Below are 23,065 nucleotides of genomic sequence, written 5' to 3'. Positions count from 1 at the left end.
TTCTGCCTTCCTTAGCAGACGCCTGTCTTTCAAACCGAGACACTGGTCTACTAGAAGGAGTCCCTGCCCATGGCAGAGGGTGGAACAACATGAGCTTTAAGGGCCTTTCCAGCCCAAACCATTCTGGGATTCTATGATTCTATTACAATATTTTAAGTTTTCTTTATTTTTTTGCCCCACCTTTTTTTTATGTCTTCCAGCCATTCTTTGCTCTTCCTGGATGTGAGGCCACAAGTCCCAAGGGAGGCAGGCAGCAGACTTTCCTGGTTTGTTAACCTGTAGAACTCAAGCTGGAAGCTTTTACTCATTTTCACCTCATCTCCAGCTGACCTGTGGACAAGTACAGGTACCCCCAGTTTTAACAAATTCCATTTCTCAGGACAAGAGGCAACAACAACCTCACTGGAAGCCACGTGGCCAGGTCCCAGTTTAGCAACATATGGCTTTCCAAACAGAGAAAACAGAATGAACAATGAAGCACAAACAGATGGCACGTGACTTTGTTAGTTCCTTGAAGTATACAGCAGACATTCAGCATTTTTCTCATATTTAACCAAAGTACTCTCACTCACATTCCCTTCCAGGTTGCAGTTGGGATGGCAGATGTTCTCCCAGTGTGTTACTCTCCTTGTATCCTGTGGTGGGGATTGCCAATTTAGATACTTTGTGACCAATTTGAACTCTCTCCAAATTTTTAACAATGTAAAAATTCTCGATGTCCGATTTGGGTACAATTTAGAAGTAATCTTTTCATTAGGATCCACAGAAATAATAGAAATGTTTTTATACAAATGTCTTTGCAGCCACTATGTGTTCAGGTCTTTTTCTTCCCTTATTTATTTACAATGATTTTTAAGCCCTCTTCAGAGAATGCTTTCTGCAGATGTGGTTTTACTAAATTTGCTTTCCTGACAAAGATCATTACATTTACAAACCATTTACATTATCAAACAGCAGCCTGCAACTCATAAGCTGTTTCTGCTCACAGTTTGGCTTTGTTTTTCTCTCTTTGTTATATGTTACAGCCAGCTTAAAAAATTGCAAAACCTCACAGCAGAGCAGGTGAGGGCCCTACAGCACCCTCTATTCATCTATTTAATAGAGAGGTGTTCCTGTTTTGGGGACAAACTGATATAGAGAGTTGCTCTGAATCTCCCATTGTCTGGTGATGATGGTGATCCTTAGCAGTCATTAGCACGTGCAGAGGAACATCTTCCTGCATGATTTATCCTAATTTACATCAAACCAAGATCAATGTGTGTTGCACATTAAACTTCTACCTAATATCGATGTCCCGGTGTAGATGCTCTGTGAACCATTACCAGCATGATCGTACAACATGGGCATTCCTATTGAAAACAAGGAAAAGTCTTTGGGAGCAAAGTTATCCTTCCGTAAGTGATGCACTAGAGATGTTTCTGAGGCTGACAGCCTCTGCTGGGATAGAAAAATTTCAAGTTCCTTAGCAAGCCCTTGGAAAAGCACTGTTTGTCTCTGCTGTGGGCAGGATTGGTGCAGGATGAAGATGCTGACCCACTGCTGTCTATTTTTGGTCTGTTCTTTTTGGTCAGCATGGCTTAGCCCATCTTTACTTCATTGCCCTTGCTCATCTTTACCAGCACAGCAGGGCCACTGTGCTTCTGCTGGACTCACACAAGACTCTCTCCCATATAACTGCACCAGAACTGGCCTCTACAGACACAGGTGTGGTATTTTTTACCTCCTCTTCTCTCTCTCTCCTCTTGTGGCAGACTGCTGCCACACCCAAAGGATGAGCGAAGACAAATTCCATTCCTAAAGCATTGCTGAGCCTCTCATGAGCAGCCTGCCAGCTCCACTAGCCAAAGCAAATGTCTGCACTAGCCCTAAGGGAGGGAGATGAACCATTTTATGGCAGCTGTAAAAGGTCACGGAGTAAACACCAGCACTACTGCTCATCTGCTCTCCCAGTGATCCAAGCAGCTTGGGTGTGTGCGTGGTTTGCATGAGAGCCAGTGGTTCAAAGCTCTCTCCTGGCTTTGTGAGATTCACATTACAAACTAGAGAATTAGCAAAATTTAGTTCATTAATTTGGGTTTGTTCTATTTAGTGGGAGACTGGTTATTCTACTTGAGATGGGTCTCAAGACCTGTAACACTTGAAAACTTTTGTCTGAAAAGACACATTCTGCCTTTTCTGCATAATTCCATGCAAGGCCCAGGGCTTTTGGGCTTCTTCATTTATAGGCATGAGGGCATTCCAGGAGATTATAAATATCTAAAGGTCTAAAGTTGTCTCACATTCAGGAATGTACTAGAAAACTTCTCATTTGGCTTCTCCTAAGAACAAAACCAGGCAGTTTCCATTGCTGTGCTTAATTTTTGTATTATGAGTTTAGTAGGTCTTTCCTTCTGCTTTCACAGCGGTCTTTGCAGAGTGTTTACATGTTCTCACTTCCTTCAGCTTTATCTCTGCAGCGGCGTATTCAGGAGATGCCTTGGAACAGCCAATAATGCGACTGGATCTCAAATTCTTCTCTTTATTGGAGTTTTGCTTATTTTGTGTGCAACTGCAGACTGTGTTCTGTAGTAGAACAGATAAGTTTTACTGTCCTGGAATGCTTCTTCTCTTCCCTTTCCCCCATGAATGATAATTATGCCAGGATTTTATCTCATCTCATTATATTTTTTTGCAGTCTTTCCATATTAGAAAAATTATTTGCAAGCTTTTATATGTCAGTTAAAAAAAAATACAACTTTTTCCTGCTCTCTATGGTTGTTGCATCCCCTTACCACAATGCAATGATATCCATGATACCCTTTGCATTCTTCAGTGACATTATTGGGGGGGGCTGAGATGGCAATGGAATTTGAAATAGTCAGCTCAGGTTGAGGAACTCCGCTGCAGCGGGTCCCATGTTAAAAAAAATCTGGAAACATATAAGATCTTGTGTTTGGAGCAGATTAATTATCAAAGTAATGTTAAGGAAGAACTGGCAGCTGGAGAAGATGATAAATACAGGAAAAAGTGACCTAGTCAGGGTCTCTGAACTGCTAAAGATGTGGAGGAACTATGTCTCTGGTAATCCTTCTGAGTCATCAGCTACCTGAAAATTTAAGGGAAAAATAGGAAGAAAAAAAAAAAATTCCAAGGTACATTTGACACTTGTCATGCTTCAAAACTGACTTTTTGCTAGCAAGTACCCAGATCTATAAAAAAATTGCATATTTTTAATCAGATGTCTGCTTTGTTTAACACAGAGCCTGCATGGTACCCACTGAAGCTCCACTGGTTTACTAGCATCCTCACTTATTTTCCATAAATAAATCTTACATTCAATCCAATACTACATATAATTAACAATTCCAGCATCATCTCTGAGTAGTTTTCAGATGAAAGTAAAATGTATCATTCTACCACTTATAGTGAGAAGGGTGCTTTTGCCATGATTTTAGAGATAAGGATTAAGGTAAAAATTGTTCCATGGGAAAAGAAGATTGTTCTGGTTGAATAGCCTGGGCCTTGTTTTCCAGGTTATTTAGTAGTTGGTAAGTACTCTGAAACTGCAGTTTTCCTTGCCTGCATATCCATGGGATAACACGGAGGTGACTTGCATATTGCGAACGAAATATAAACGATGAACAATTATTGGGAAATTGGATTAAATCTGTTGGGAATTACATGGGGAATGTGACAGTATCAAGGAGAAAAATCTCTCATATAAATGAGTATATCAATTCCTTAATTATGACTTGAGTATGTACCAGAAGCACTTTATATTTTAAGAGGGGTTGTGGGGCAGAAATATATTGGGAAAAATACTCTATTTAGTGGCTGGCACAGTGTAATAAAGGGTTTTTTGCTTTTTACCACAATATGTCCTTGTACTAGATAACATACTGTGGTTTAGTCATAACTTTTATATCCCTGACCATTAGTTGGCCTGAGACTTCTGAGCTCTGATCCAGCACTTGGTATTTATGGATTCTTTTTTTCACCTTGGTGCCTTAAATTCATCTTCAGCTGGACTAGTAGAACTCCTAATGTCAAAGCCTACCTTCCCACCCACTGGAGATGCTCATCCCATACCAGCCAAGCTTATAATTCAGACAGTGCCAGATTTCTGAGTCATTCCAAGATTTAAAAAAAATTCAAGTTTATAATGGTGCCTTGGAAAACATGACATCACTGGGAGTTTCTCACAGAAGTTTTCTGCTCTGAGACCATCCAGCAGGCCATGCCTGTACATGTCTGCACAGTTCCCACCGTGCAGATTTTGAATCATCCGAACTCCTCAAATGTGGATACAAAAATGCTGTTAGCAAGAATTTTTCTTGCTTCTTTCTAAGCCTGTGAAATACTTTTCACTCTCACGAAGATAGTAGTAGAGTTCTATAAACTATGAATACCTGCAACCTTGCAAAGCCTTGTTTATGGTAAGGTAGAAAAATATTTTGACAATGGATGTTTTAGAATTCTAGCCAATCACCCCAGCCCAGGGGGGCGGCTGATCCTTTTAGACTATGAAGAAAAAAGTCTATAAAAGCATTTGTAAAATAAATAAATAAATCAATCTTGCTGCACAATTCCTGCCTGCTGGATCTCTCTCCTCTCCTTCCTACGGCTGGGGGATACAGTAATACTCAAATACTTTCTTTCTACCAAATCCCAGAACACCTCAGGACTGCAGAGCAAAGGGGTGAAAAGTAGAGGACAAGCAGAAAACAGAAGTAGAAAAATTCTTCAGGAAGGTCACTTACCAGTGCATGGAATGAGGCAAAGTCCCTGTGTAGGAAAGCATAGAATTAACCCCTCAATAAACCCACCATGAAATGGTGATCTGGGTTATATGATACTCAAACTCCTTCAAAGAATTTTGGTCCTATCTATTTGTCAAACAACTGAGCAGCTGAGCACAAAATGAGTAACAACTGAAGTGGTTGTTCTGCTAGAATTATACACTGAGAGATGTATACCTTCTAAGATGCTTTACAACAAGCAACATCATCAAAACAAACAAACAAACGAAATCCCCCAAACCAAACAACCAACACTTGAGGTAGTTTTCCTTCCTCCTTGGAATCCTTCCTAAACTCCTGGGTACTACCTACCACAGTTTTTTTCAGGACTGGTAGGGCTAGGTAGGACATCGCAAGGCCAGGTTGGACAGGGCTTTCAGCAACCTGGTCATGGAAGGTGTCCATGCCCATGGCAGGGGGGTGAAATGGAATGATCTTTAAGGTCCCTTCCAACCCAAACCACTCCGTGATTCTATGGTTTATGACTGGACCTTTGGCTTTCTGTTCTCCGTCCATAGGTAGGAATTTTGGGCCACCATGATAGCAACAGAGCCACATGACTTTATATATTGATATTATTATTCTTTCTGCTCACCATAATGGAGATTTTCTTGTACTTGCCTCCTTTGGAAAGTGCACTGATATGCAACTGAGACAACTCTTACTCCCCTTTGTCCCAAAACACCCAGGTGGCTATTAATTCCTTTAGTAGAAGGTATGAGGAAAAGTGAGGAAATACACATCAGGCATTGACTATAGGTCTGGAGTTGAGATGTGTGTGAAACCAGTAGTTATGGAAAAAAACCCAGTTCTTCATGTATATTTCAGTATAGTCTTTCTGAACATCTCTTTGCAGATGGCAGGAGGAAAACTTGAAATTCTGTAATACAGTCCTGGTATCTAAAACCTCTCTGCAAAAGGAACTGACTGCAGGAAACAGGGCGGGGCAGATTTATAGACCGCTCTTAAATTGGAAGCTTTACCTTTGCCTTTTTCTGTAATTGCTCAACTCTTCCCTGTGAGGTGAAAGATTTTCCTACAGACCCTCCATTAAAGCAACGTAATTTGAATGTGGCTTTAGTAAGTGGTACAGTGCAGACCATGAGGTCATTTTCCCAGGGGAATATGAGGCTGTAAACTTATCCCTGTTAACTAAACACATTATTATTGGGCCTTAGTATTACGTTCTCTTCTAATTTACCTTTATGAACTGTAGCTCAACACAGTCCTGATTAATGGTTCTCAGCAAATGATAGAGAACTGTTAAGTTCCCCAGGGCTTTTAATGGGATTAAAAACTTTCAGTGAGAAAATAAACAGCAGAGGAAAGTTTGTTAGCTATTACCTAGGCAAAAAATACTGTGCTGCTGGAATACAGAGAACAGGAATTCAGTGACAAATCTATTTCAAATAAGACATTTATGACAGACAATGTTTGAACTGACAAACTGCTTCCAGGCAGCAATTTCCAGATCTCTTCACATCAAAGCTCCAAGTGAGCAGACCAGTTCCAGATTTAGAGGGGTCATCTCAAACTTTGGCTTTCAGACATAAATAAAGCCTCATGATCTTTCATGCGAAGTCACTCACCTTGGTGAAGTTGTACCTGTGACATTAGCTTTCCTTTGGCTGGCACTCCTCACTCTTGATTTGGAGGCAGAAAAAAGAGATCAGTTAGCGAATTGCAATGCTAATTTGCAAGATAAAAATTCACATCACTGTCAAGTGTTACCCTTCTATTACCGCGGGCCTGGTTCCTACGGTATATCACCGTGTCCCGCAGCCATAGGGAGGAGGAGGAGGAGAAGATCCAGCAGGCAGGAATTGTGCAGCAAGATTGATTTATTTAATTATTTTACAAACTCTTTTATAGACTTTTTTCTTCATAGTCTAATTGGACAAAGGAGCAGCCACCCCTTGGGGGTGATTGGCCAAAATCCTAAAACATCCATTATCAAAATATTTTCTACTATACCATAAACAAGACTTTCCAAGGTTGCAGGTGGCTTGGTTGTTTACATTCCCTGCTACCTCTTCTGTGAGAGAGAAAAGTCTCTCACGGACTTAGAAAAATAACAAGAAGATCCTCACTAACAGCATTTTTGTACCTACAATTCCCCCTTTTTGTTTTATAAGATAACAACCCTACTATTAATCCTAAATAGAAATCTACATCAGTTATTAATTCTAAATATGTCCTTAAGGCTTTAACTATCTGACTCCATAACAAGAAATTTAAAATTCAGTCTCTGCTTGTAGAAGGACCATCCCAGTCTCTGCTTGTAGAAGGACCATCTGCCTGATGGTTGACATCCTGGTCATCATCAGAAGAGTCATTAGGCTGATGATCTATATTCTGGTCACCATTTGGATGGTTGGCGTTCTGGTCATCATTTGGAGGTTGCCTGTTCTGCCTCTGCTGCCGTAGGTCAGGGCGAACACATTTTGCAGGTAGCCACCGTACCCCAGTATCTGTGGAAACGCAAGCATACCCACGACCCCAAACGATAAGCTCATGAGGGCCTTCCCACTGGTTAGTGAGTAAATTCCATACCCAGACTTTTGCCCGGGGCAGTTGTATGTCGCCTGCAGACTGCAATGAGAGAAAATGATTCAGAATAACAGGATTATTTGAATTTTGTGGTACTGTAAGGTGATTAATTGTATACAAAGATTTTGCTAGTCGGCTCTGTGGGGTTTCTCCATGCATTCCCCTTTTCTGTTTGTCCAAAACACGCTTCAAGGTACCATGAGCGCGTTCGACAATGGCTTGGCCAGTAGGAGAATGGGGGATACCAAAGGTATGGTCTACACCCCATAGGTGTAAGAACTGCCGCGTTTTCTCCGAGGCGTAGGCAGGACCATTATCGGTTTTCACAGAAGCTGGCACGCCCAGGACTGAGAAAGCCAATTTCCAATGGGCAATGACATCACGGCCCTTCTCTCCAGTGTGAGCAGTAGCCCACATAGCCGAGGAGAAAGTGTCAACAGACACGTGCACATATTTCAGCCGACCAAATTCAGGGATGTGAGTTACATCCGTTTGCCAAATCTGCAAGGCTTTTAGCCCTCTGGGGTTTACCCCCGCTGGCAAAGGCGCAGCGAATTCGTGACAGTCAGCACAAGCGCTGACAATGTCACGTGCTTCAGTTGGCGTTAAATGGAACTGCTTCTGCAGGGTATGTGCACTTTGATGGAAGAAACCGTGCAATGCCTTGGCTTGTGCAATTTTGTCAGGCTGAGGCCCTACCCACGCAGGGTTGGCCAGCATGTCAGCCCTGGCATTGCCTTCTGTTAGAAAACCTGGTAAATTGGTGTGGCTTCGAATGTGCAGAATGTAATACGGATGCACTCGAGCCTGAATTGCAGACCACAAGGTTTGCAACAGCGAAAACAGAGCCGCATTGTTCACCTCCTTTAGAAGTGAACAGTCTAAGCATTGGGTGATATCTGCTACATAAGCAGAGTCAGTAACCAAATTCAAAGGTTCCTGTGAGAATCGCTGAAAAGCCATGGTAACAGCCCTTAATTCAACTAACTGAGCAGAGCCTGACTCGTGTTCCTTCAGCACCTGCCATTCCGATCCCTCCTTCCAGGTAACAATGGCTTTCCCAGTTTTCCCTGAACCATCCGTAAAGACGGTGGGTCCTTGCACCGGCACTCGGCTATTTCTTGGCCGCAAGGAAAGTACGGTCGATTTTGCCAGCTGCAGTAATTTATGGCTGGGCAGATGCTGCATAAAAAAGGTCCATGGCTCGGTTCTGCGACTGCACAGAACAGTCCAGCGCCAGGGAGGGCAGCGGGCCATAGCCAGGCAGTCCCGGGGGGGGGGGGGGCACGCCCGGTGCAACGCCCGCTAAGTTAGATCCAGGTGCATACGGAATCGAACTAGGAGGCTCTCTGGGCGTCCAAGTTGCTAAGCCGCTGATCTGTGGCCCTGGATAAGGCGTGGCCGCCGTCCAGCCAAACGGCAAGGCAGGCTGTGCACCCTGCCTCTGCCCTGACCCCCCCGCCTCTGGCGGCGCGGGGTCCCTGGGGGCTGCGGAGTCCTGAGACTGTGCAGGGTGAGGCGACGCAGGCTCTGCCTGTGGAGCCGGGGGGGTTATTCCGAATCCACCATCACTTGCCCCAGAAGCCCAGTCAGCAGGGCCCCCCTCGGACATTCCTCCGTCACTCATCACCAAGATAGGCGATCCAGCCCTGCTATCACAGTCATGGGCTGTCAGCAGAATAAATAATGACCACCAGGTTTTGTATAATTCTAACGCTGCCAGCTCCTCTGTCGGGAGCTCGTGTCGGACAGGGCATCCGAGCTCCTGCCATAAGGAAAAGTCCAGGGCAGTATCTCTGTCCATGGAAATCCCTTTTAAAGTAGCCCAGTCTAATAATTCCCGAACTGAGTTTTCAGGAATGGAGGTGCGCAATATGCTAAACACACCCTTCCAGACCAGTACAACAGCGTCGTTCTGTGAGCCGCTGTTCGCCATTTCTCAGTTCTGTCGGACCTCCTGGTCCCGGGGGGGAAGGGGAACAGCGTACCTCTAGAGGAATTCGGCTTGGCTCGCAGTAGCAGGACACGTCAGAGAGTGCAGAATCACGTCGGGCAGCACCAAATATTACTGGTTCCTACGGTATATCACCGTGTCCCGCAGCCATAGGGAGGAGGAGGAGGAGAAGATCCAGCAGGCAGGAATTGTGCAGCAAGATTGATTTATTTAATTATTTTACAAACTCTTTTATAGACTTTTTTCTTCATAGTCTAATTGGACAAAGGAGCAGCCACCCCTTGGGGGTGATTGGCCAAAATCCTAAAACATCCATTATCAAAATATTTTCTACTATACCATAAACAAGACTTTCCAAGGTTGCAGGTGGCTTGGTTGTTTACATTCCCTGCTACCTCTTCTGTGAGAGAGAAAAGTCTCTCACGGACTTAGAAAAATAACAAGAAGATCCTCACTAACAGCATTTTTGTACCTACACCCTTCATATTATGGTTTTGAGGCTATTGGTAATATTACTTTTCTCCTTTTCCACTTGGAACTGGAAAACCAGAAGAAATCATGACTGTTTCCAAATTCTCTTATGAGAACTCTGTGATATCAAAAGCCAAAAATATTTGATATATGTGATATACAGAGAGCAGTCAGTGACACCGTGGCTCAGGTAGTTTTTCTTCTTGAATTTCAGTAATTCAATATGCCGCACAAGAGCCATGAGTGCTCTGGCACTCTGGCTTTTTGAAGCAAAGCACAGATCCATGCACTGGCACAGAAAACTCACTGCAGGCTTCGTTTTTACTGGGAGAATGTACATGTCATTTCAAGTTAATTTTTGGTTTTCTGTATCCCAGCTGTTTAAGCTCCTCACTAGCATGTCAGTCCTTGTTTAGACTGTGCTATTCATCAAGTGCAGGCAAGGATTATTGCTTCCCCACTTAACTGGCCATGATGGATTAGATATTAAAAACCAGACTGAATGTTATTAGCAGGACTTTCATGCTTGACACTCCTTAATATGTAAAGCACTAAGCACATAAATAAAACCATCAGTTGTGATTTGTAGATGCTAAAAAGTCCATGGATCCTTCTCCCTCCACAACCTGCGGCTGAGCTCCCAGACACACTTTCACTTTTTTTAACACCTGGGTGTTCCCTTAAGAGCTTATTAACTTTTTTACCAGTTCTTAAAAGCAACATGAAATTAGTATAATAGGGTATCCTGAGCTGGAAGGATCACCAAGCCAAATTCCTGGCCTTGCACAGGACACCCCGAGGAGCACTCAAATTAGATCTTTATGTGAATGAACAGGGCTGTGGTGTTGAACTGTACCCAAGAGGCGCAGATGTCTTGAGGAGCTACAAAATTCATCACTGCATCAGTACCAGAATCAGCGAGACCTCCCAGAACAACCAGTAGCGTATTAATGGCAACATTTTAAAATCTTTTTTCCCAGCAATAGTAAATAATAGCTTTACAATTACAAATTAGAAACAATTCTGTAAATAGACCAGAGAAAGATCAACTGTACTCTAAAAAAGGAATTTCTTTAGCTAGGACATAACATCAAATATGCTAGTAGAACCATTTTCCCCTAATATCATAGAATATTGTACATATACTTGATAATCCAGGGTATCCTATTCTACTTCCTCACCTTGCACCCATCTCTTGCCTCCTGTTTAAATTCTGACCCATAACAGTCAGAGGAAATTAGAAAGCTTTAACAGATATTAGATCATACTCCAGATTTGTGCGTTTGATACTAAAATTAAGTATAGTTATCTTTAAAACCACTGGACTTCTGCTTCATGCTTCCAGTTTGGTGCTAGTAACATCACTGAGAACACCATGTGTGAGGGGCAAGCCAAGGAGAGCTGGTTTTGTCTGGATGAAGAGACTACAGATGTGCAAAGGGAAGGTGGCTAATGCTATAGCACATCTTCCAATGTCCATCCCTGCTGACTCTCCCATAGGTTGTTCCTGGGCCCAAACTGGAAAAGAAAAATAATTGTTTTGGTAACGGTGGCATGGAGTGACAATGCTTCATTCATTCGTTCTTCAACCTACAGAAAAGTCTGCATCAGCAGAAGGAAGTGTGTTACTGCAGCTCCACAGTAAAATTAAATTTGGAGATTAATATCGATACTCTTTAATTCAGAGCTGGATTAAAGAAGTAGTGCTTCACCCTTCCCTAGTTTTTAAGAACTCTTCATGAGAATACAAAAAATGCTGGACTTCCTTTGCAACCACCACTCTCCCACATCCCAGTAAGCACAATTACTGGTTCTGCAGTGGCATTAGTGGGGAGGTGGGGGAGGTTACTCTTGTCAGGCTTGGGAATGAAACAGGACTGGAAGAGTTTTTATCCCCTGTGTGTCAATATACTTCTGTGAGCATCAGGCAGCCAGCACTCACAATTAGCAACAGAAGCCTTCAAAATTCAAACCCAAACACAGAATCAAAGGTACAGCATGTAAGTCTTTAGAAACAAATTCTTTATTAAGAATAAAATCATACAACTTGCAGGAGATTCCCTAAGGGCATGATATATTACAGAGCTGTACTTGTACTAAGGAACCAAGAAAGATAAACAAACTGGGAAGAGGAAGAAAAGAATTTGGGAAGGAAACGCACTTTTGTTGAAGTGGAAAGACTTCACTGAACTGCCATCACTACCACCCGCCCCTGCCCGCGTCCCTGTAGCCTCCTCGGTAGCCCCTGCCTGTTCCTCGGTATCCTCCTACTCCTCCTCCTCGGTAGCCACCCTCACTTCTGTAGCCTCCCCCAGCACTACCTGGGTATCCTTTTCCCGCCGACTGCCAGCTGGAGTAGCCATAGCCACCGTAGCCTCTGCTCCTGTGGCCAGAGCTGCGCGTGTAACCTCCCCAGCCTCGGAGGCCACCACCGTTGTCATAACGAGCCATCTTGGGCGGGCGGGGGCCATCCCCAAACCTGGCAAAGAACATCATACACTTGAGGCAATCTTACAAATTCCATCTCTTAAAGATGGGAACTGCCACAATCCTCAGATAAGCCACCTCAATTTTCTGTGAACAGAATACAATAGTTGAACTACAGTTGCACTTTTGCACTTTTTCCACTTCAGAAAAGTTTCCTTTGCTTCAGAAGCAAGGCGTGGAAACAAGGGGAAACAGAGCGGTGCAAGCCCAGCCAGACATGTGTTTTCTTTCCAGGAAAAGGTTTGCCCAAAATAAATATGGATTATCTTTTCTTTAAAAGATAATTTGTGTTTTGTGCTTTGGATGAGGGAATGACAGCTTTTGTTCCTGAGAGCTGTGTGTTCTTGTTGCGGAAACAGGCAGTGATGTCTCTGCATGAGGCTTTGAGTGCAAGCATTTCATGCATGCTCAGAGCATGGCACTGAAACCAAAGCCTGAAGTCCCCATCCTCACCTCTGAGCTCCGGCTCTCACCTGGTGCTGGCGGCCGTGAGTGCCATCCCTGCGGCCGCCGGCCGGGACAGCTGCCGGATCACGTTCAGCATCCGCTCGTGCGTGGGGTCCAGCTGCCGGATGATCCCAGGATCTTTGGTCACTTCCACCACAAGGGCTTCCATGGCAGCACGCAGAGCAGTGATGCAGGCGGCTGCTGCGTGCGGCATCTTCAGCTTGATCCTGCAGCACAAAGAGGGTGTTAGAGCTGCCATGACTTCCAGGGGAGCACCTGGGAAGGAAGAGGTTCTGCAGAGTGGCTTTTCCTTGAGCCAGAAACCTGCATTCTCATCTCTGAGGTTCTAATTTGTCACTGAAGGGGTGAGAAATTCAGGAGGCAAATTTGAAAATTCGGCATAGTTAAAACTTAACTATTCTTCTGGCAAAATTTGATTTTTGAAATTTAACAAAGGGCCGTGAAGATGCTCTGAGGGCTGAAATCCCTCTGCTCTGGAGACAGGCTGGGAGAGCTGGGGGTGTTCAGCCTGGAGAAGGGAAGGCTCCAGGGAGGCCTTAGAGCCCCTTCCAGCGCCTAAAGAGGGCTTTCAAAAAGGAGATACGGGCAGATAGTGATAGGAGAAGGGGGAATTGTTTTAAACTGATGGAGGACAGGATTAGATTTTGGATTTAGATATTGGGAAGAAACTCTTGCCTGTGAGGGTGGTGAGGGCCTGGCACACGTCGCCCAGAGCAGCTGTGGCTGCCCCATCCCTGGGAGTGTCCAAGGCCAGGTTGAACAGGGTTTGGAACAACCTGGTCTACTGGAAGGTAGACCATCTCACCTGAGATGAGCTTTAAAGTTCTTTCCAACCCAAACCATTCTGTGATTCTGTTATTCTATACTCAGATAAATTCAACATGTAACCTCTTGCATCAAAACAGCAAGATACAAAAATACAAAGTAAACTGAAAACATGATGCTCCAAGATTTTGAAAGGTCCAACCCTCAAACTGTTAGCAAATTAAGCTTAAGGAATTCTTGGCCTCTGTTTTACTAACTAGGGGGTAAAAGAAAAAAAAAAAACAAAAAAACCCAACCATCCAGATGGTATTTGGTGATGGCCATAAAATTTACACTGCCAGAGGCATTTCTCTCCTCAAGCTGTGTTTCTGAGCTTTGAAAACAAGGTTTCTTAAGCCTTTGTCTGAGGAGGTCCAAAACACATAGTACCTTTTACCTTTCAGTTAAAGAAGAAAAAAACAGCAGTTTTTATGGAAACTACCTTGTCCTGTTTTCAGTTTAAGCAGATAATATGCATGAAACAGGACTCAAATTAACCCATCCCTTCCTCACAGGAAACAAAGATGATGCCTTCCCAACACACCTGTGGCTCATGGCTTGCTCTGGGGTCCCTGTTCTATAAAGATTTGGTCTGTTAGCTGCACTTCAGTCAAGGGGTGAGAACTGGATGAGCTTTGAGGTCCCAACCCAAACCACTCCATGATTCTGTGATTCTGAGCACCAAGGAGATCCATACCAGTCATCCACCAGAATGAGCTCCCCATCTGACAGGACTTTTTTGGAAGCAAAGAGAAGCAGCTGCAGTGGGCTCACTAAGGTCATGGTTTTGGCAGAGATGGCTCGTGTTCGAATCTGCAGGGGAAAGAAGGAAATGACTCTTGAAATGGAAAACAGAGCTCTACACCTTCCTTTGGACACTGAAACCAGAGAATTTTGTAAAAAAAACCCTAACAACACACAACAAGGCTAGGCATAAAGTTAGGAAATTACAACAGCATGTGCACATACAAAATTGAATGCCAGGCAGAGGTTTACAGGGGTTCAGCACTGGCTGGTGTAAAACCTCAACAAAAACTATCTTCCATTTTCAAACATTCATTTTCCATGTCTGCAGTTATGCAGCTTTTGCAAGAGACACCTCATGCTTTGCCAGCCTAAAAGTGACCAGGGCACATCTGAATTTTCCTCCCACCTTTCAATTACTGGGGCTGTGATGAAAAGCTTTAGTGGGGTCCTACTCATGCAAGTGTGGAAGTTGCCAGATGTCCGCGCAGTCAGCGCTGTGTCATGTTACACTGAGCTTGAGCTTGAACTTGAAATGAGAACTTGGACAACATCAAGCCGGAAATAACAGCACTGCTACATGGCTCCTGCCCCTCAGTTTAAAGAGGAACAGAAGAGGGAGGGCAGGGACAGAGCTGCACACAAATCCTTCCTGCATCCCAGCCTCACCCAAGTGCTGTCTAAGATACTCTTAAACCACCATCTTATTCACTCTCCTCTTGCTGTGTGTATTTTGGTTTAATAAAGCAAAACTTTTTGAGCTCAAAAGTCTTTTGTTGGATTTAGGGGATCTCACTTGAGAGAGACGGTGAAGGTGGATCAAAGGTCTGACCCTCCTGGGATCCTGATACAAAAGGTGAAGAAGAAGCAAAGCCTCACCACAGCTCTGAGCTATGAACTGGGAATCCAGACTGTCAAGACGAGATCCCTGTACCCAAAGGATTTAAAATTCTGGTTATTACCAAACACAAGAGCATTGCCTTCCTTTGCTCCTTGAGCAGGAGTAGCTGAATTCATGATAGCCATCAATGGAGCACAGGAGAGCTCACAGGGTGTTGGGGAAGATGAAACAGGAAAGCCTTATAAATATGATTGCCTGACAAAAGATTTTGGGAATATGAAAACTATAAGCGACATCGAAATGAAAGCCATTTTTGAAATACCAAGTCTTAGTTACTGAACAACTGGAAAACAGTGGTATGGCCGACTGAAGGTAATCCCCTCTTGATTGAACAATACCCTCTGCTTGCAAGCAGGTCCAAGGGTCAGAGCAGACCCTACTAGCTCAGCAGAAGGGGTCCAAAGAGTAGTTTTTAGAAGTTAAGATGTAACACTCTATGGTAATATAAGAACTCTTATAGGCTGTATGTAAATGCTATAGGATTTGTATCTTGTATTAGATTGGTTAGTGACAATTAGAATATTCAGTACAGAAGATGATTTATTGTATTGTAACCAGGACTTCAGACACTCTTACTCTTACTCACACTCTTACTACACTCTCTCTCACTTCTTCTTCACTCTCATTCCTCTCGCTCTCTCTCTCTCTTTACTTACCCGCTTACTCTCTTGCTCTCCTGGGCCTGCTCCGAGCTGAGTCTGGCAGCTCTAAGCAGTGCCCCTATACCCACGCCCTTTGCAATAAACCGCATGTTCCAAGATCTGACTTCAGAGATCTCTCGTCTCCGTCCCCGTCTATGCCCGGTCCAGACTGAACCCCCAAGCTCCCACAACAGGGGTTGCAATGGACATGCACAGAACATACACTGAATTTGTGGGATGGAGGAAAAGGTCATGGAGACCTTTTGCGTGATGCTTGGGAAATGGGAATTATCCTCAGGAGATGACACTGCCATATTCCATGTTCCTGTTTTCTCCCTGGATTCATAAGTAGCAGAAGTGATAAGGGTAAAAATTCTCTGGTGCCTAATTAGTATGGAAGAGCTCCTAAAACAAACTCTTAAAGAAGATAATGATTTAAATCTTTCTCTATGACCTGGCTGTTGTAACAAAACTCACAGGAACTTTCTGTGTACTTCTACTGAAAGTGTTTGACTGGAAGTTACTAGGAGGCTGAGTGACACCAGGACCACATAACATTCACTTTTTGGAAAGAAAACCAACCAACAAACAACACCCCCCAACACCCCCCACTAAAAAAGCTAAATATTGCAGTCAGGTTTTTTTCTTATGACTTCTTTACCAAAAAGAGCCTCTTGAACCATTTGGCAGCACATGATCAAGAACAAACCCAAAGTCTCTACCTTCTCTCCAAAAACAAAGAAGGGCGATGGATACTTGATGTCCTGGCTGCTGAAAGGGCAGTTGACAGATGACTTGTGGATGAGAGCATTGTGCCCCTCAGTGGTAAGAATTTTCCTCTTCTCCTTGTGGTAGCAGATGTTGGGGTAGACCCCAAAAGCCAGCAGGGAGATTACAACATCCAGGTTGTTATCAGGGCCAGTGTTATTAAACGGTTGAGTCATCAAACATTCTGTTGGCAGAGAACAGAAGAGTGACTCAAATCCATGGGACATGTAGGAGGAGCACACACAGCTATTTAGGATCCCGGATCAATGCAAAGCTGTTTAGGATCCTGGATTCAATCTTTTCTGATTGAATCAACCATTATATGTGATCTCCAATGACCTCTGCACTCAGAGCATTTAAGTTCTACATTCAATCTTTAATTTCTTAATGGAGTTTGAAAAGCTGAAAAATACTACTACAAAGAGGTACTTTTCTCTTCCAAACTCTTCAAAAACAAGGAGAGATGGGTTTTCCCAGAATGTGCTGTCATTTGTTTTGGAGACAGATCTTTTGGGGGAAGTTGGAATGGATGTTTTAATTAGTTCATTTGTTACAGACCTCCCCAGAGTCTCTGGTGGCTTGTTTTCAGGTCATCTTGCCCAGAAAGAAAGTTACGGATAAATGCAGCACTGATCCTAACAGCATGAGGAGAAAAAAAATTAAAGGAATTTAAAGGAAAAAAATAAAAGAAAAGGAGGGGAGATAAACATCTGCTAAATCCAGGCAGACAATGCCATTTCACTGATCTCTTCAGCAACATTAGGCAAATTCAGAACCTGGTCTAGTTTAAGAATTTTGTCTCCAGAAAATGGAATAATTTGGCACACTGCTGCACATCCCTCCTGCAGCACAAACCCAGGAAGCCACAGAACAGAAAATTTCAGATTACACAGGCTCCTGACTAAGGCCTATGGAAAGAAGGGAAAAAGCACAGCACAGCACATTTTGGAGATGCAACAAGTGAAGGAGAAGGAAAGTCAGGGAGGTAACATTATAAGGACAACTGTTTTATAGATTTTTAATCCTGCAGCTCTAACCTCAGCCTCCAAAATCTCCGTGTTGCAGCACAGCCATCACAACTTCAGGAGAGAACACTAAAATTCCACCTGAACGCAGCTGTAAAAAGAGAGTAGTGCTATGGCAAATCCACTATACTCCCCCTGTGCTTGGGTGCTCAACACAGATTATCCTGGTCATTTATTTATCATCTCAGAATGAAAAATGCAGTAATTAAATTACTGAATTTAATCAGAATCACCTTCAGGAAAGCCAGAACTAATAAGTATGTCTTTCAGCTGGACTTTTGCTTCCCAAGTCATTCTAAGAGTGGCCATGCTGAGTCTTTTGTGTTCACAAAATCTTTTCTCTGCTTCTTCACCACCCATTCTGAAAAACAAACAGAGGAAATTAGAAGCCTGACCAAGGAAAGGAAAAGCTCACCCTGTGTTACCTGTAACTTCCCATCACTTGCTGTGCCAGACAACGTACCTTGCATCATCCCAGGCTTGGAAGACAGAGAGCAAAGCTACATGATCTGAATACCTGGTCCCAGCAAAATTCCTATGGACATAACCCAGGCGTTTGCCTTCATTGATGAAAGGTTCAGGGAAACAGGTAGCTGCAGAGATGGTACAAACAGCATCTCCCACACTAAAAGGAACCACAGAAGGGATCAGAATCACTCAAGAGTTAGTGCTGCTAGCACCTGCTGCAGGCTGCAGATACCAGGGAAAACTTCTCTGCTAGACACCTTAGGAATTTGGCCTTTATCTGCTAGAGGTCTTCACTGAAACACTTTCCTGGAAGTGGATATTAAATTAGCCCTATCTGCCCTCCCCTCCATCCATACACCACCTTTTCTGGTGAAAAGGACCCTACAGTAATCACAGGACCCAACAGCCATCACAGTGACAAAGAACAGATCTTCTACTAAAGCAAAACATGGAGATTGATTTTTCTCCTTATCTCATAGTTAAATTCTGTATCTTCCCACCTCTAGCTCACTGTTACACGTAGGTGTTTCAAGTCCCACTCTTAATTCAGAAATATTCAGCCTCCACTGGTGTCTTGCTGTTAACTGAATTTCATGACCGCTTTATTGCCTACACTGGAAGTTATTTCTTCTCTGCTCCCATGAAGATTCAGTCACCTCTTCCCAGCTGCAGCATTTATTGCTCATCTAGATGTATTGGTTTTTCTCTCTTGCGCATGTCAAGAGGCTCAGGAACTCAGAGAAAAAAGAACAAGACCACTGAGACCACTCAGCTTACTAAAAAATACAGCCCATGATCACCATCTTGCCCAGACGAGGTTCAATGGGAAGTTTGGCCAGGATTCTTCCAAGAGGTGTCAACTCGTCATTGGTATCCAGGGCATCAAGCTCTGAAACAAGATCCCTTGTTATTGAAACATAGATTTAGAAGAAACATAAAGATTTTAGTTATAGGCTAGGTGTGTTGAAATTAGTTAGAATAGGAAGGAATTTGGCCCAGCTAGAGTTAATTAAAATAGTTAAGAGAGCTGGACCTGAAATGGGTTTTAAGAAGTTAGTAACTGATTACCAAATAACTGATGATCTGTCATTTGTATGTTTGCTTAGCTGTGCTTAGAACGAGGAATAGAAACTTTGATAAGTTGATGTAGGGAACAAGGACAATTACCAATTTCCTCCCTTGGTGGGAACCCGTCCAAAAGTCATGCAAGAGGAAACTTAGAGGTCACTAAAGTAATTAGGATTGTTAAAGTTCAGAAAGGCAAAAAGGTCAAAATGAGGAAGATGAGCATACTTCATCTTCTTAAGATCACTGACCCAATTCAAGACCACTGACTCAATTCAGAGCACACACACTACGCATGCTTAATGACATTTAAGCTCATTTCCATACGAAGCGGAGAATGGGAGGTGTTAATGTTATGAATATACATTTGTATTTTGTATTCATAATTTTTGTAAATAAAAAGCTTTGTGTTTGCTTGGATCGGGGCCCTGCGTCTTAGGGAGCTACCCCACGCGGTGCCTGGCGCCAAATAAAACATACACTTTCTAACTCTAAACTGTTAAGAGAGTTTTTGTCCGTCTCAGTTGGATATCAATATTAGATCAATATTCATATTTTGGTAAATCATTATCACAGACAGCTAATCTCAGAAATCTTTAGATAAGAAATTCAGAGTTTTAATAATTGTGTTTAAATTGAACCCCAGTCATATTTAAGTTTAATGTTGGTTACACTGTTGCCAACCTGATTTTTTCTGAGGTCAAACAAACTTTAGCTTTATGGAGGTTTTACTACCTCCTCTGCAATTAGAATAATCAGAATGTAAATAACATACATAATTTTCCATTCCTTTTTAGTTTGCTTCTGTACAACACCCCCCTATTACACTAATAAACCATCTATTATCTAATGAATCTAACCTAATTTCTGCCTCAGGAAAATCAAAGTAGCCCTGTCACAACCAGCTGTGGAGTCTCCATTGCCATTGCCGAATCACAGAACCATCTTCATCAAAAAGAGCACACCACAAACTCTCTCTTCCTTGAGGCTTTACCTGCTTTTCCCTCCTCCCATTACCTAAAAATTATCACCTGTATTCATCCTCAAAGCTACCAAAGGTTTTTACACATTAAAAAAAAAAAAAAGATTTGTAGTCCGAGCAATTAAATGGGAAAGGAAACACAAAAAGGACTCCTTAGCCACCATCAAATCAATTTTTCCTGGTATCTACTGAACCCAAAAGCCTAAAGAATACTTCGAAGAATAACATGTTCCACCTTCTTTAGAACATACTAGCAGTGTACCTGCACTGAAAAATCACAGGTCATCAGGAAGGGGAGGTACCTGCAGAAACAGCTATTTGGTGTTAGAGCTGAAAATGTTTGATTTTTCCCCTGGCTCTGCAATTCTGAGCTGCATAATATGAAAAGTACTAATAATTTTCAGAACAGAAAGTCATTAAACCTGACTACATATCCCCAGCTATGTTTTTTCATTCTCATTACAGGTCTCCCTCCTGTATACAAGCAACATAGACTCAGTACACAATTTTTTCCATAAAATCAACATCAAACAGATATTTCAGTTGTTAAAAATTGTAGGAAGTGCATATTTAGTGACATTTACAAAGTGTGCTGAGGTTTGAGGTCACATTTATGCTTTACAACTAAAGCATAAATTTAGAGTTTTTCCCTGCTCTATTTTATTCATATTCTAGTTAGTTCCTTGAAGAAAGTGGGGAGACAACAACCCATATCTCAGTTTCTTCTGTTTTTCATGCAGATTCATAAACTGGAGATTTAATTACTTGACAAAGTCAGAGATATTGGGTCAGCAAACTGTACAAAGCAGTAATTATTTAATAAACTACCAACCTCTGTTTTTCAGTACTTTTAGAGAAGCTTTGTGAATGCCTCAAGCACTGGACTGAGTCTATGTCAAACACAGCAGTGCCACAGCTGGAAAACAGGAAGCTGGAAGCTAACATAAGTTACTGGTAAAACAACAAAATAAGCTTCAAGTTTGAAGGCTCAAGTTTCTTAAAGGAATGACACTTGGCTGGGAATTCAAGTATTTCTTCAGCTGCACAAGCCACTGACATCCATACGCCTCCATGTTGCTGTGTCAGCCAGAATATGCTGCTCCACCAATACACCCAGAGGTGGTACAGCCATTTGTTAGAGATCATGTACATGGAAAACCGCTTGGTGCCAGTTCCACTAGCCCAGGATTACCACACAGCCCCGTGGGCACATGAGGATACCTCTCAGCATGCGTTCCGCTTCAATCACAGCATCCAGAGGGGGTGGCTCAATGGCTTTGGCCAAAAACTGCCCAATCCCTCCCAGCCGGAGCAGTTTGATGCTCAAAGCAATTTCATGAAGTGGTGTTCGAAACATTTCAGGCGTCATGTGAGTCTGAAGCCTGGAATGAGAAGAGAACAAAGTCCCATTTCTCTGAACACAGGCTTTGATCACCATGAGGGGTCATTCCACCAGCAGAAACCACTGCCCTCCAAAGCAAACTCTGTCTCTGAGCCTGCCCATCAGCTCCTGGAACTTCAGCTCTTCTATCACAAAATTCTGTACTTCTCCTTTGGGGTAAATTTACGCTGGGAATGCACAGGGGGAGGAGCCCTCACATCTCCACTGCCCGCTGTGGGTTCTAGCATGAGCTGACCACAGAGAACCTGAAGGGCTGGAGCACAGTTCCCAGCATGGCTGAGTCCAGCCCCACATTTGTCCTTTACAATCCTTTCCTACTCTGCTAAGGAAGCTCTTACACTCCTGAGAGACAACCTGCTTTCAGCCTGCCCTATGTACAAGCACTTTTCTGGTGCAGCTAGAAAAGGTTTCAAAACACCTTGAACAGATACCTTGATTCAGCTGGCACCAGATTTAGATTATTTCTCTCAAAAAACTATCTGTACAAGTCCACAAACACTCTTTCCTAAGTACCAAGGAACTTGTGTATTTTGGGTTTATATTCTCTGAAGGAAGGTAATCTTAAAACCATGATTACTTCAGTAGCCTAAAATCAGTTCACTGCCAAAATTGTTAATTAAAATCATTGCACTGTACTCAACAGCAGATCTAAATAAATTCGAAGAATTCAAGGAGAGTTTTTGATCAACTGATGCTTTCAAGAGGTAACAGAAAGTTGAACATCAAAACACAGCTATGCTGTAACAGCCAGAGAAAGGGGCACTGAAACTTCCAGGAGAGAGATCAGATTGTAACTAACAGCTGTGTTGCCTTCTCCAACCAGCAAAGAGACTTCCATGGCTCTAGTAATGGAAAAACAGTCTGGCAGAGAGGTCAAGTTTCAGCAGCAGGGAAGGTACTAGAGCAGCAGGAGGGGGCTTCCTGTCCATGGAATGGGGATGGAGAAGAAAGTAACATCTGCCGTCCCTGCTTTTTACCACTTTCATGACAAAATGGCCTTGTTACATGGCAATGACGTGCCCCCAATGTCTGAAGGCAGACTAGAGCTTCATCCTCATTACAAAGCTTTTTTCTGCCTTGCCTCAATTCCCAAGCAGTATTGTTCTCCTCTTGAGAGGTTCGGTAGGTTGCAGTGACACTAAAATCATGAACTATTTATCCACCTCATACTATGTGTAAAAACATGTGTACATTTTTTTTAAGCCAAAGAACAGAGATATTTCAGTGTGAACCAACATCATCCATCTCCTCTCTGTGCTTTCTACAACGATTTCCCCAGTATAACCAGAAGCAGCACCCAACAGTTCTGGGAGAATTCCCTGAGGGTACTTTATTTCTGGAGACCACAGCCTCACCTCTCAAAGCGAGCTCTGCTGCACAAATGGAAACAGAACCCAGCTCGCACGCGTCCAGCTCTGCCTTTCCGCTGCTCCAAATTGGTTTTTGATGCCCAGACCGTGGCATAGTTTGTCATGTTGTTGTGAGCAGTGAACAGCTTCACTTTTTGCCTGTTACAAGAAAAACACCACTAAAGATCAAACATCCTTCTTAAGCCCT

General features: G+C 43.1%; 1 protein-coding gene across 2 annotated transcripts in view; it reads right to left on the bottom strand.

Annotated features, from left to right (window-relative positions):
* Window positions 1-9,980: 9,980 nt before the first annotated feature.
* Window positions 9,981-23,065, bottom strand: part of DHX9 (DExH-box helicase 9) — a 29,543-nt gene continuing 16,458 nt past the window's right edge. For both annotated transcript variants that reach the window (XM_039555627.1, XM_010406375.2), the window contains 10 exons: window positions 22,864-23,016; window positions 21,328-21,488; window positions 18,837-18,948; window positions 18,055-18,216; window positions 17,825-17,952; window positions 16,521-16,750; window positions 14,210-14,325; window positions 12,714-12,914; window positions 12,075-12,232; window positions 9,981-11,271 (listed from right to left, as the gene is read on the bottom strand). In XM_039555627.1, the coding sequence (XP_039411561.1) occupies window positions 11,087-11,271; window positions 12,075-12,232; window positions 12,714-12,914; window positions 14,210-14,325; window positions 16,521-16,750; window positions 17,825-17,952; window positions 18,055-18,216; window positions 18,837-18,948; window positions 21,328-21,488; window positions 22,864-23,016 (1,606 nt within the window). In that variant the 3' untranslated portion in view covers window positions 9,981-11,086. The remainder of the gene's footprint in view (window positions 11,272-12,074; window positions 12,233-12,713; window positions 12,915-14,209; window positions 14,326-16,520; window positions 16,751-17,824; window positions 17,953-18,054; window positions 18,217-18,836; window positions 18,949-21,327; window positions 21,489-22,863; window positions 23,017-23,065) is intronic.

The sequence above is a fragment of the Corvus cornix genome, chromosome 8 (assembly GCF_000738735.6).
Source record: "Corvus cornix cornix isolate S_Up_H32 chromosome 8, ASM73873v5, whole genome shotgun sequence".
In the NCBI taxonomy this organism is placed as follows: Eukaryota; Metazoa; Chordata; class Aves; order Passeriformes; family Corvidae; genus Corvus; species Corvus cornix.
The sequence above is the reverse complement of the archived record's forward strand: the minus strand, read 5'-3'. Positions and strand labels throughout refer to the sequence as shown.